General features: G+C 38.5%; 1 protein-coding gene across 2 annotated transcripts in view; it reads right to left on the bottom strand.

The window, feature by feature from the left end:
- Window positions 1-14,596, bottom strand: part of LOC123877552 (C-terminal-binding protein) — a 122,515-nt gene that overhangs the window by 10,242 nt on the left and 97,677 nt on the right. For both annotated transcript variants that reach the window (XM_045924367.1, XM_045924368.1), the window contains exons 4-5: window positions 10,358-10,420; window positions 7,367-7,494 (exon numbers count right to left, since the gene is read on the bottom strand). In XM_045924367.1, coding sequence (XP_045780323.1) covers window positions 7,367-7,449 — 83 coding nt within the window. In that variant the 5' untranslated portion in view covers window positions 7,450-7,494; window positions 10,358-10,420. The remainder of the gene's footprint in view (window positions 1-7,366; window positions 7,495-10,357; window positions 10,421-14,596) is intronic.

The raw sequence follows: 14,596 nt of genomic DNA, 5'->3' as shown, positions 1-14,596 counted from the left end.
AAATACATAAGACTTAAAAGAACCGTTTGCAAGTTAAATTACAAGGTATCCCCCCTAAATTTTCGGCCTATAACTAGCTCTATATGCCCTATTACATAATTTATAATTTGCATACTCTTTGCATAAAAAAACGTTCGTTTTTAGTTTGTAATCATAAGTGGCACAAGTTGTCCTACCTACATGAAACAAATACATATATATGTCATTGCAAGAAACAGTACAACAAAACATTTTGAATAGTTAGCCAAACATTGGAATGCTCCTATTATGGTATCACAATTTGCAAAGTAGGATAAAACAAACATAGTTGCATATTCCAATAGAGTGTGTAGATGTACGTAGTAAACGATTTACAAACTATTCTGGTAATACGAGCCAGCAACTGGATGCTAAACATGCTTCCTGAAACTTGCAAACGCAGTAGACTGCAGAAACAAACCCGTTTACGAGGGTACAATAAAAGTTGGAACAGTTTAAAATGCTACACATATTTGAATATTATCGAATTAAAAAGTTCATTATGGTAAGTTCAGTTAATAGTACATAGTTTATTTACGTCTCGACACAAGCATCGGTACGCTCTATGAATATCGCAATGAGGACCTGGTCTCCAAGGTTACAAATTGTAATTTGAGAACGCAACGCGAGCTATGCTTTACTCTATTAAGTTTGTTCGTCGAGCTGTTGGGACTATTTGTTATAGTTATCGCGACGGCCGGCAGAGACGCGCGACTAAAACGTGGCCAACGGGGTTCCTACAAGTTGTAATACAAAGAACTTGCGTTTCTAAGGGACTTGACCCGCCGCGCGGATGGGACGCTGTGAAGACAAAATGTATGGCGCTCTATGCAACAATACAACAAGCGGCCGTTTCGTTCCATAAGTTAGGGTGCCGTAGCTTTTATTTTCATCGTCCCGTCCGCGTGCCCGTTCCCCGGGGCACGTGCATGTCAAGTCCCCTAAGGGCCGATGCAGACGAGGGACCTATTGTCCGCGGAGGACAAAAGTCCCTCATCTTTTGTTATAGTGTTTCGCCGTAGTCTATCGTGTGCGTTTTGCGATGCACTTCTTAGTAACTCATTTTTGTCCTCCGCGGACAAGAGGTCCAATGTGGAGTTGTGTCGTGCTTCTACCTGTCCAGACCTTAGGGCCTTAGGACCTTATATGGATTTACAAAGCACCGCGGCTGCGGCGCTGCAGTTGCGCTGCCTCCGCGCGGCACTTTGCGGCTAATTTGAAGAGGCCCTTAAGGACTCGAGAGCAACGAAGCCTAATAAAAAGAATGATTACTGCGTTGGAACAAGAAATAATGTAATTAAAGTAAATACTACTATTGCATTAGTTTTCCTTAAACAGATACAGACCGGAGCTATTACGTAAGCCACATTAGCATAAAGCCATTTCATTGCGTAATTCGCATAACGACTGAGAACAGTCTTTTATTCCGAACATAGTGGCCATATTCAAGATGCAAATAAGACGCCATAGTTAAACGATGCATAACACGTTTTATATTCGGTAATATGACAAGAAATATAATTTTACGATATTTCCCAAGCGAACTTTATGCGCATCGTCATTGTTTGTTATATATACTAATATAAACTGTTCTGGCGTAAACTGTTCCTATGTTGCACAGTTGTCATTTATGTAAATACTTCTGTCTGCAACCCACAATCGTAAGCAGCGTGAATAGAATCGATTGACGAGCTTGAACTTAAATATCGGCTATTTAGTCAGGGTTTCGAAACTTATATCCCAACTAAATTGAACCGATTCGGGGACCCCTCCACAGCCCCCGAGAATAATTAAAGCCGCGCCAGCGCGATTAAACTAATAAATTAAACTTTCGTCATAGCGAAGCAGAATTATTATTATTACTGCCGAGGAAAGTTTCCGGCGAAACGAGAAAGTAATTCCGGAGGAGTTTTACAAAATTTCGCCAAGTTTCCCGGGGCAGACGAAAACAGATTCGGGGGCAAACAAAGGGATGGGGTGTGGGGGAACCCTTCGGCCAAGTTTTGATGGAAGGCAAATAGGATTAGCGCGAGGAAAGAATAAGTTGACTGAGCCCACTAGACGGACCGGCGGCGTTGGCAAGGGTTTGGGGTGGACTTCTAAAGCGAATTAGAGGATCTTAGGGTGTTAAAGCTTTAAGTAACAGATTGTTTATACTGCGTGCGATTTTGTTAAGATGTAGGCAATCATATTTAACCAATAGATATGTTACGTTCATATTAAGCAAATGGCGTATAAAATGCGTGCTCTTTGATGAGTAAGATACAAAACGCATGAAAATACTCGGAGAAGTGATAGCGCTCGACAAACGCGACCCAAATGCAGTAGTTTTAAGTTACTTACAATATACACTGGACAGCAAATAAACCGGGCCACCCACTGCCTTGAAAGTCTGATTCGATTTTCTCAAAAAGTATAAAACTTATAACTATTAAAATTATACCTGCAGAAAGTGCATTTCATAATGATTAAAATGAATGGAAATTCATTGCGATTAATCAATTAATTAAGTGTTTATTAAGGATTTTACAAGGAAGAGTCGTTTTCCAGCCATGTTAATCGTAAGTAATCATGAAATGAAAACAAAAATTAAAGCCAGAAACAAAGATGAAATTTAAAAAAAGTTTTTGGTCAGTATTCAGTATTCTCTCCCCTTACTCGGATAACTGCCAGCATCCTCGTATTCATCCACCTCACGAGCCTGACGATGAAATCTCAAGGAATTGCATTCCGCACCTCTTCAATTGCGATTCGCAGCTCTGGAAGCCTTGTTGGAGCAGGTATCCGGGCTCGAACCCGATGTTTCAGCTCATCCCATAAGTGTTCTATGGGATTCAAGTCCGGGCTTCGAGCTGACCAGTCCATTGTACGAATGCCCACGTCGTATACATACTGGGTCACCACATGAATAACGTGACGTCGTGCATTATGATGCATAAACTTGCATATTCTGCGCGATATATCCTGCGTAAGGTACCACATGGTCTGCGAGGATTTCAGTAATGTAGCAATGAGATCAATCCACGTGTACGGCCCCCTGGTTCGATGAAAACTAACGCTGTACATGCGGTTAACGAGATGCCGCCCCAGATAATTACAGATCCTTCTCCATTAGCAACAGTTTCCTCGATGCAACACTGAGAATAACGTTCTCCAGGGCAACGATATTGTCTCAGACGTCGATCATTTCAATGTAGACTCACCCTGGTCTCATCAGTGAAGAGTACATTACCCCACTGTCCTAACGTCCAATCCCTATGCCCTCGAGTAAATTCAAGTCGTGCTTCATGGTGGGCTACCGTCAATGCTGGGCCTGTTGCAGCTCTCTTTGAAGTCAGGTTCTATTCAACAAGTATCCTTCTGATGGCGTCTGGGCTTATGACCACTTGGCGTTCGTCACGCAGACTTTATTGGACTTGAACTGCGTTGAGGCGGCGATTTCGCAGAACAAAAGTTGGATATCGGACGTCGGCATTCGTACAATGGACTGGTCAGCTCGAAGCCCGGACTTGAATCCCATAGAACACTTATGGGATGAGCTGAAACATCGGGTTCGAGCCCGGATACCTGCTCCAACAAGGCTTCCATAGCTGGGAATTGCAATTGAAGAGTATTGGAAGGCAATTCCTCGAGATTTCATCGTCAGGCTCGTGAGGTGGATGAATATGAGGATGCTGGCAGTTACCCGAGCAAGGGGAGGGAATACTGAATACTGACCAAAAACTTTTTTTTAAATTTTATCTTTGTTTCTGGCTTTAATTTTTGTTTTCATTTCATGATTACTTACGATTAACATGGCTGGAAAACGACTCTTCCTTGTAAAATCCTTAATAAACACTTAATTAATTGATTAATCGCAATGAATTTCCATTCATTTTAATCATCATGAAATGCACTTTCTGCAGGTATAACTTTGATAGATGTAAGTTTTATACTTTTTGAGAAAATTGAATCAGACTTCCAAGGTAGCGGGTGGCCCGGTTTATTTGCTGTCCAGTGTAGTACTTTACAGTAACTCCGCCTTATTTGACCCCCGACCCAAAAAGAGGGGTGTTATAAGTTTGACGTGTGTATCTGTGTATCTGTCTGTGGCATCGTAGCTCCTAAACTAATGAACCGATTTTAATTTAGTTTTTTTTTTGTTTGAAAGGTGGCTTGATCGAGAGTGTTCTTAGCGAAGTTCTTATAATCGAAAAAAATCGGTTCAGCTATTTGAAAGTTATCAGCTCTTTTCTAGTTTTCTTGTATAGAGATTTTTGTGTTGGGGGTTTTTTTTAATTTTGAGTTATATACCTTCATTTTTAGTTTTCTTTCTGTTTTTGTAACCTGTTATTTCTGTTTTGCGGTGCAGTAAAGTACATACATACTTTTGTAATACAGACGTGTAGATATGTTAAGTATAGGACTTTTTTTTTACATTATAATAATATTACCTAGGTCTATGTATATGGGACACTCCTGATTAATTAATCTTTACTCAGGAGTGTATTAATAAGTGACTTATTATTTATTAAGCAAATATTTACCTAAATATATGAATAAACTGGCCGATGCCCGCGACTTCGCCCGCGTGGATTTAGGTTTTTCGAAATCCCGTGGGAACTCTTTGATTTTCCGGGATAAAAAGTAGCCTGTGCTAATCCAGGATATTATCTATCTCCATTCCAAATTTCAGCCAAATCCGTCCAGTGGTTTTTGCGTGAAGGAGTAACAAACATACACACACACACACACACACACATACAAACTTTCGCCTTTATAATATTAGTGTGATTATTAAAAAATAAAGAAGTCTTTTTTTCATTAAAATAATAATCGTTTAACTATTTTGTGACTGTGTATTTCGCACGAATGCATTATATAAAAAAATTCTTTGTGCAAATATGTTGAAAACATTTTCATAGAGAGTTTAAAAGAAGCAAAACTGCAATGCAGGCAATCATAGAAACGTTAGATGGGTCAAGGTGGGATGAAAATGGCACTGCAGTTGTTTCATTAATGTGTATAGCAAACAAAGTATTTGAAACAATACAAAGCTTTTCCAAAGCTTCAATAACTAGCTCACTGCTCAATGGTCGAACTTCGAAGTCGTGGTCCATAACTTTGTTATGAAATAGATATATAATTATTTATAATAAAATAATCCACACTAATGGCTCAGACTTTATCCCAACTGTAGACATCACCTAAAATGCTTTAAACTTATCAAAACGTACCTATTCGTATGACTCGTGCCTACTTGCATTTTACGCAAAATTACATACCAATATTTAAAAAAATCGGGCAAGTGCGAGTCAGATTAGCACACGATGGAATTTTTTTTTTTTTTCTTAGCGGTCATTCTTAAATTTTTATTATTCGTTGTTATAGCGGCAATAGTAATATACATTCTGTGAAAACTTCTACTATGTACCTATTAGAGTTTACGAGATATAGCCCGCTGACTGTCAGACTGACGGGGGAACGGACAGACGGAGGGACGGACGGACGGAAAGACGGACATCGGAGGCTTAGTAACAGGTACGGAACCCTAAAAATACGAATAAAAAACTATGTCAGTCAGTTTCTTCGTAAGCAAAGACGCAGAAATAGAATACTTTTCATTCCGAAAGATCAATACAATATGCCTCGGAATTTTTAAATCTACGGAGACGAAGCAAAACAAGCTTCTCTAAGCATCTCTAGAATTACCTAATAATATCACCTAACCTATATACCTACCTAAAGGAAAAGATGACTGACTGATCGATCTATCAACGCACAGCTCAAACTACTGAACGGATCGGGCTGGGCATGCGGATATTATGTCGTAAACATCCCGATTACGACGGATAAGGGGGTAAAGCAGGAGTCTGAAATTTGTGTAGTCCATGCGGACGAAGTCGTAGGCATAAGCTAGTTAATACATATCAGCTGCATAACTAGAAAGTAATAAAAATGAACTTTAATTAACGAAAAAAAAAATGTTGCATGAGTACAATCAGTTAATTTTCTCATTAATAAAGTGTTAAAGGAGTAACTTCCAGCACGCGGAGGGCTAACTGGCCACGAAATAATTATTTAAAAGCTTACAAGTCGTTTTTAATAATTTCAAAACAAATCTTCAAATTTTTAGAGTTTTGTATCTCCAGGGAGATAAAAGAACTCTTAAGCTTTCTACTCCCGACCCTGCCACAGTGGCAGGGCCGATTTAAGGTAACAAAGTTGGGAGAATCCTAGATCCCTAGATTTAAAATAAACACTACACCTAAGCTTCCCCCATTTTGCAGGTATGCGTTGCGCCTTTCCTTTCTTTCTTTCACAAAAATGTCTGCTCGAAGGTTCTAACTTCTAAGTACACCGATTGGGTAGTTTTTTTTAGAAATCCGATACAACTACAATCAAAAGAAATATCGCGAAAAATTCCCACATATTTTACCATACACAGACCGACCTCCTATTGTTCGAATTAGGTAGGTAGCTATACTACATGACGCCATTCCGTATAAGGAAAGTTAGACCGCCCAAAGAAACTGGTCTAAGCGGGTTAAATCATTATTTATGTATTTATGCAAGTGGTTGAAATAATAATATTATCGATTATGAGTTAACGAGCCGGGCGGTGAATGAAGGACACACGAGCATAATGTTTAGGAATTAAAATTAAGTGACTACTTGCCTACATACTTGTAATAAAAGTATAAAACCTGATTTTAAATATATTCACGTCGCGGTCGGAAGTTCGTTGGTTCTTCCATTAGCAACTACGCGTGCGTTGTTAATGAGGTACCCAACTACTGGGTGAAGTAATAAAGCCGCCGCTTTTTTTAGAGTCAAAACATACTGAAAAGGAATATCAAACTGCGGCGAATTACGCGCAAGATTCCGCGTCTGAAGCAATTAGCTCGCGCCGATTGTATCCACGACCTTACTTTTAAGGGGCATGAGAAGGGTCTGCCCGTGAAATTCAAACTTAATTTGGTTTTTCGCAATTTGTAAATTCGACAACGTAGGCTTATGGCATTTTAATTGCGCCAATGGCAGTATCATCCTCACAGATTTATATAAAAATCTACTTGAAAGGGTCCAGTTTAAGAAATTAGCTCTAGTATCGATTAATTTGTGAGACTTAACGTGACAAATTGCGAAAAATCAAATTAAATTTGAATTTCGCGGGCAGACCCGTCGCATCCACCTTAACATTTTGACGTTCAAATTAGCATGGATAGTCACATGCATATTACTCTCGTAATTCGCGGTCATTCGCAAACAGTTTGACCGAAGCTTTAGTACTCCATCGCATTCCTTTGGCGAATCGTGATTCGTGAGGCTATTAAGATTAAGTATTGGAGATTTCCTTTTTGCTCACCTTGACTGCAGGGGTCCATTGGCTATAGGACCCCGCATACTTTCCATTCGCGCTCTCTTTGGCATCATCTTGCGTTTGTCCATTTAAAGCGGCAGAGCCGCTTTAACCACCGCTCCGCAGCGCGTCACCTGGAATCAATGCAATGGCATATTTAATGCACAGCTGCTAGCGGGAAAGATAAATCCTAAAGCGCTCAATGGTGCAAACGTCTGTCTATTCACAAATCTTTCGTAAAGGCCACTCTAGGGATCACTACATAAAATAATGCCATGACGGCAATAAAATTCATGAACATCCATACTGGCGTGTTTGAGTCTTACGAATTTTGACATGGAAGAACCACCATAAAGTTAAATCTATGAAAAGAAAATGTATCCCTGTAACCAAAAACTATTTTCCGCAACCCCTTAGTAGGCGTTTTAAACAAATTGTATAGAATTACAGGTATTCTAAACGTTTTAAAGTCATTTTGGCGTTTGCAGAATATGGTATTTTCCGTATAGGTATTTTTTTCCTTATTTACTAATCAAATAACAAAATAATTAGTACCTCAGCAAATAATTAAAATGTTTTACAGATGATTTCATACGTTAAGAATTTAATTAGTTAGCTCAAATTATTGCCCGCACAAACTACAATTATTATTATTGTTACACGTTTGTATTCTGAATTAATCACGTAGGTATTGATTGGCCAGCAATTATAATTGTATTATTGCTTTATTCCACTTAACCTACAGATACACATTTTCCTCTATTATTTCAGTTTAAAATACACATCGCACGCTATTAAAACTTCCACATAGTAGGTATCGCTACTATTATAAAGTTTGTTTTTATTATATTGGTGCCCTTAATGTAGAAACACAAAGTTTGTAGAAAGCGTAGGGTAGGATTGGCAACAACGAACCACAAAAAGTTTGAGCAGTTATTTCTCCACTTCTATAGTGATCTATAATGCACAAATTGCACCAAACCCGCGAAAAAATGAAGTTTAAACCCACATGCTAGGTTTTAGCTTATTTTATATCCCTCATCTACAGTCTACTCTACTACGGTCAAGCAAAATACTGCTGTTGAAGGTAGAAAGAAACGTAGACATTCGACCCTAAAACATGGTAGCTAACTATTGGGACTGATAATAGAGGAAAATCAATCAGTACCATAGAAATCTGCACATAAGTGATTAAAATGAGAAATAGGGAGATCTAGAGAAAAACCAGAGTAACCGGCAAAGCTCTACGAGTCGCAAAACTGAGGTGGCAATCATGGGCGGAGCACATAGCTCTCAGGGGTGGCCAGGTACTAGAACGGCGAACCCGCACCGGAAAGCGCAGTATTGGTAGATCCATCCCCAGGGTTAACAGACGACTTCAAACATGTCGCAGTTAACTGGCGGACGTATGCGATTAAACGGTGAAGTTTGGAAATCCTTTCAGATATCAATGTAAACCTCCTGCACTATTGGTAGATCCATCCCCAGGGTCAACAAACACGCTCAAACGTGTCACAGTTAGCTGGTGGGCATAAGCGATTAAACAGTGAAGTGTGGAAATCCATTCAAGAGATCAATGCCCAGCACTGAACATCTATCAGTTCAAATGACGACGAAGATTTAGAGTCGCAACAATGTAGTACTGAGCAGTTGTAACATTACGAATAAGTATCTATACCTACGGCATTAATCTAGAAAACGAGTCGTACTTAATTAAAAAATCATAACATGACTGCCCTTCCAAAAACGAACTAAAAAGTAAAAAATTCAAACTTAAAAATGGCCAAATGGCCATCATATGGTTTTTTAATTTATAGCCAGTGTCACTGGGTATCATGTAAGAATTGTAAAGTTTCTCCAAAGGCACATAACTACAATCTGTTCAGACATTTAGAAGTTAAACACATGCCCCTTGAAACTTTTTTGTGTGGATAAAGTTAGAGAAAAGCTGGTCCAAAGAATGATGTAGGTACAGTATAAAGATGTTAAGTCAGCTTCAATACTTGACCGTGGGCTAGGTCACAAGCCGGCGAGATCGTAAAACCGTATGATTGTATAAAATCTTGGAACGCCTCCAAATCGGACAATAGCTGCATAGGAAATGTTATGGAAACACGGGTCCGTTGGAAAGGATGAAGCATTTATATTGTTAGCGTGAGGATTTTCATACTGAATGAATATATAAATAAGTTAAATTGTATCACTGCGTAAAATCTGTACAGACATCATTATTTTCAAATTCAATGAATGACCTAATGCGTGCCGCGTGCGTGCGGGGATGTTTTACATAATGCCATAGTAGTAAAATCTCAACATAATGCACAATCATCAACTACACCACAGCATCAGCATTCAATATTTATGTAAATGAGTAGATTATAGTTATTATTACAATGAATAATCGATCAATAACAGGCACTCGCAACTTTGATATCTCCAAATCGGTAACTAGCAGAAATGTTAAAGATGATTAAATTTTGGTTCTAATTTCTCATTATAGATACGTACCTGTTTTGAAAAATCTATTTGACTTGACTAGATATTGTATTTGGGTATTAATAAGCTCAATTAAGGCAAGCATTGTAAGCGTGCTTACTTATGCCACGATGCGATATCGCTCGCATCGCATCGCATTAATTAAGTTATTTTATTATTAGTAAAACTACTTGATTAATGCGTCATTATTAATAAATCCCTCTTAGTGAATGCATTAAACGAATAAGTTTTGCTGTCATTTTTGTAACAGTCAATGTTGCGACTGAAAGACTTACAGTACCTAATTAACGGCGAAATTAATATAATAATCAATTATATATCGATAAGTTACTAAGCAAACTTGTTATTTCCTGCCGGTTCTGCAATTTTTGATATGTATTGGTCTATCAATCAGTCACCACTCATATTTGATGAAATTGGCTGATGGCGAACCTATCGTGTTGGACGCCTATATAATGGAAGAATGTATGAACGATCAATAAGGGTGAACTGGGTACTCACAATTTCAATGTCATTAGGGTTGGCGTTGGCAAATCGTTCTCGGCCGCGCTGCGCTCATTTTACCTGAAGCAAAAAACAACTGTTAATTTACCTCGACAGTAAAATTATGAAGTACATTTTTAAATCAAAAATAATCTTAATTTAAACCAATTTCTGGTAAAAATAACGAAACGAGTACCTATGCGCAAGTCACCTGCGGTTAGTTATAACCATCGCCTATTGAACATTTGATTTGGGTAAAACCGCCCCTTGAATAGCCTCATAGTGTAGTATCGAGGGAATACAGCAGCAGCTAGTTCTACAATTAGCGTTATACAATACAAGCTATCCCGTCATCCCGAGATCCGTCTCCGTCGAAAATGTCAGCATCGGGCAGGTCATACAACTTGGTACAACTTTGACAACGAATCTGACAGAAGAATACAGCCTGGCTGGGCAGCATTTGGAAAATTGCGCCAAGTCTTTAATTCGTCGATACCCCAAAGCCTAAAGACTAAAGTCTTTAATGAGTGTGTCCAACCTGTGATGACGTATTGCGTTGAAACGTAGACACTGACAGTTGGCCTTGTCCACAAGTTCAAAGTCGCTCAGAGTGCTATGGAGCGGGTTATTATGGGGGGGATATCTTATGGGGGGATATCTCTGAGGGGCAAAATCCGTAACAAGGAAATCCGTCGGAGAACCAGAGTGAGCGATATAGCTTAGCGAATTAGTCAGCTGAAGTGGCAGTAGTCAGGCCTATGTCTAGCAGTGGACACAAACAGGCTGAATGATTGATTGAATAAAAGCTTAGTAGTAGTAGCTACTCAGAAGGCATAAACTACTACTACTACTACCTAGGCAACTAGTTCGATCATACTTAAACCGCAGTAGGGTTTTATTTGATTGTGTTTTTTTTTATTATAGAAATGCGAAGTGCTGTACGATATACATTAAACATATTACTCGAAGTGTTACATAATATTAAAGTTACCGAATAATCACTTTACTACAATCCGGAATGAGAATAACTGTTTTCGTATAGAGACACGGTTTAAATGTAGGGCACTATTTTATTGAAGGTCTCGTATATTTAAAGCAACAAAAGTACCTACCTACTTCTCAGAATCAATAAACGATTACATCGCCGCTATCCGCTACTCAACGTGTCATTTGGACGACCTTGCACTGAATTAATTGGTCGCCAGTTTCTCACGATACCAGAGACGATACTTTTTGTTGAGATATACATGTACGCTAATTAACTAGTAGTGGCTATTAGTATATTATAATGATTTAACGAACTCTTTGGACGGAAAAGTATATCAAGCGGATTTAAAACACGTGGTAAGGCGTGGGTGGACTGACACAAAGGTTGCAGCAACGCCACAGTTAGGAAACTTGTAAAAAAACATCGAGGTTTCGACGTCACTGGCAGGGTAGCCTATGAATCGCCTAATTTTTTATGATTTCACGTCACCCATAGCCTAATATTTGACATATCGTCGAATCAGGATCAAACCGGGAGTTTACTCTGGCAACGCTCTATGGCAGCATGTATGCTGTGCGATTAGTAGGTACGAGATTTTACATCTTACCAATGCTTTAGAATTTGAACGAGAGACACTTAGCGTTAAAGTAAAGATCCTAATTGCCTTGTTTTAAACCTTACTTGCTCCATATTCCATACATCTACAGTCAGCGTTCATGTATCAATAATCCGATTGGTTTGCTGCCTCTCCCTCAACTTTGGCGGATACCATACCTTGGGTGCGTTTCCATTGAAGCGGAGCGGAGACGTGTGTTTTCTATCAATCAGATTATTGACTAATAATGCGATAAAATGATTATGTCATCACATCAAACAAGAACCTGGTTGGTAAGAGAACGCCCTTCCGGCATCAGTTTTCCCTTCCACCTATAATATGGGTACCTTCAAGTCAAGAGTGAATAGGCAACTTTTAGGCAAGCGCGCTCCATCTTAGGCTGCATCATCACTAGCTAGCAACAAAAAAAAGCCCCCTTCAGTGGAAACGCATACTTAACGCTGTGTGTATGGTCATTTGAATTAATGAAGCTATCTGCTTGCGGACAAACGTGTCGCCGGGTGACCTTGCACTGCCTAGTTATTTAATGAATTAATTCTCGTTTCTCACGTTACTATCGCGTGCTTTGTTATCTAAAGCGTGTAACGTATCCACGTACTAATATTACAAAATCAAAAAGTACGTTTGTTTGTTGATTAGTTTCTTTATCAGTTACTTCTTTGCGTTTCAAATATTCAAGCGATTTCAATTTGGCACGGACAGAGCTTGCATCTTTAGAAGATTGGCCTCCGCTGCGCTGTCGGAGCGTAGCGGAGACCAATCCTTAATCTAAGCTTTCATTCCTTGAGACAGATATAGTTTTTTTTTTTTTTTTGCGAAAGTTGTGCGTAGTATATTAACAGACCAAGCAATAGAACTGATTAAAACTCGAAATATAATCTCTAGTTATTGACATGCTTCTAGGAACTTGAAAATGTCACACGTCTAATTGTATTCTTCTCAACTTGCTTACTGCAGACTTGAATCACTGTCGAAGTAGCTAATCAGCCGCGGTAACCCTAGGGTGGAATTTCTGTTCTTTTTGCTCTACTTTTTTTTTGCTAGGGTAACTCTTGTCGTCTACGAGCTAGATAAGAGACCAGTGACAGAAGGACAGATAGACAGTTAGATAGACAGACAGACAGACAGACGGACAGACAGACAGACAGCAGAGTGACATTAAAAGGGCTCCGATTTTACCCTCTGGGTACGGAACCCTAAAAAATCAATATGCCATATTCATCAGCAGTCGTGTTTTTTATTTTTCACCCGACTGCGGTCTGCGGCAAAGCCGAAAGGAAGGGTTATGATTTTAGTTTAAGTTAAGTAAGTATGCAAAAAGATTAATCGATACGTGTACGTGCTTTATAGATTGCGTAAAACGGCCTTACCAAATACGGTTCTTGCAGCTTATCATGGATACGTTGCGTCCGTGCTCCGATACGGATTGATATTATGGGGAAACTCTAGTGAAGCTAATAGGGCGTTTATAGCACAAAAGAGGTGTGTAAGGGCTATGACAGGAGCCTTCTACTTGGACTCCTGTCGACCATTATTTCAACAATTACACATTCTACCACTCCCGTCTATGTACATCTTTGATATTTGTGTATTTGTTAAACAACATGAATATCTGTTTAGCAAAGCACGTGATATTTATCCGAGGAACTCAAGAAATAGGGATCGACTAGTAACAACATATAGAGCCAATAATGCAGCATACCGAAAGTGTAGTCATGCCATGTGCATAAAAATATATAATAAACTACCCCCAGGCTTACGTCAGTTAACATCTTTAGCACGTTTCAAAAAAGATCTTTTTTCGTAGTTGATAAATAAATGTTTTTATTCAATAAATGACATGTTGGCACTGTAAAATAATATAGGTATAATAATAATTTTATTGTGACATAATATTAATTGTTAACATCTTTTAAATTTTGACATTGTTCTACTTGACTAATTATTGTATTAATTATTATTATATTTGCATGCCAGAAATGGTTGAATACACTGGACTCATTGTATTATGCTATTTATACCACCTTTTGTCAGTATTCAGCAAATAAAGAATTTGATTGATTGATTGATTGATTGATTATTTGTTCATAGCTGGTTATCACCATCAGCAATAGCAACTATAGTAAATAATACGTCTACATCCGCATGACGTACTACTACTCTATAATACCTACTTTTATCTAACTATTCAATCATTCGACTTTTAATTAATTAAATAACAGAGTTATTTAAATAGAACGCCGATTAGATAATTCATTATAGTACTATAGCGAATATGACGGTTGGTTTGTTGATTACATCAGACAATACGAACATTAATAATATAATTTAATTTATCTTGATATCTAAATAACTAATTATATCCATTGAATGGTTTTTTTTTTAATTAATGACATCCCTGGCCGCAGTCTTATAGGTGGGAGGTCCTGGGTTTAATTTGGGAACTAATAAAATTTGTAAATTGTCTTTTGACTGGTCTAATGGCTAGAGGCTTTGGCCGTGGCTAGTTACCGGCAAAGTCGAACTGCCAAGCGATTTAGCGTTCCGGTACGATGCAATGTAGAAATCGATAAGGAAGTCTAATGGGTTTAATAAAACTACTATATACCTCTTTCAAGTAAGCCCGCTTCCATCTTAGATTACTTACCAGTAC

The sequence above is a fragment of the Maniola jurtina genome, chromosome 24 (assembly GCF_905333055.1).
Source record: "Maniola jurtina chromosome 24, ilManJurt1.1, whole genome shotgun sequence".
Classification (NCBI taxonomy): domain Eukaryota; kingdom Metazoa; phylum Arthropoda; class Insecta; order Lepidoptera; family Nymphalidae; genus Maniola; species Maniola jurtina.
The sequence above is the reverse complement of the archived record's forward strand: the minus strand, read 5'-3'. Positions and strand labels throughout refer to the sequence as shown.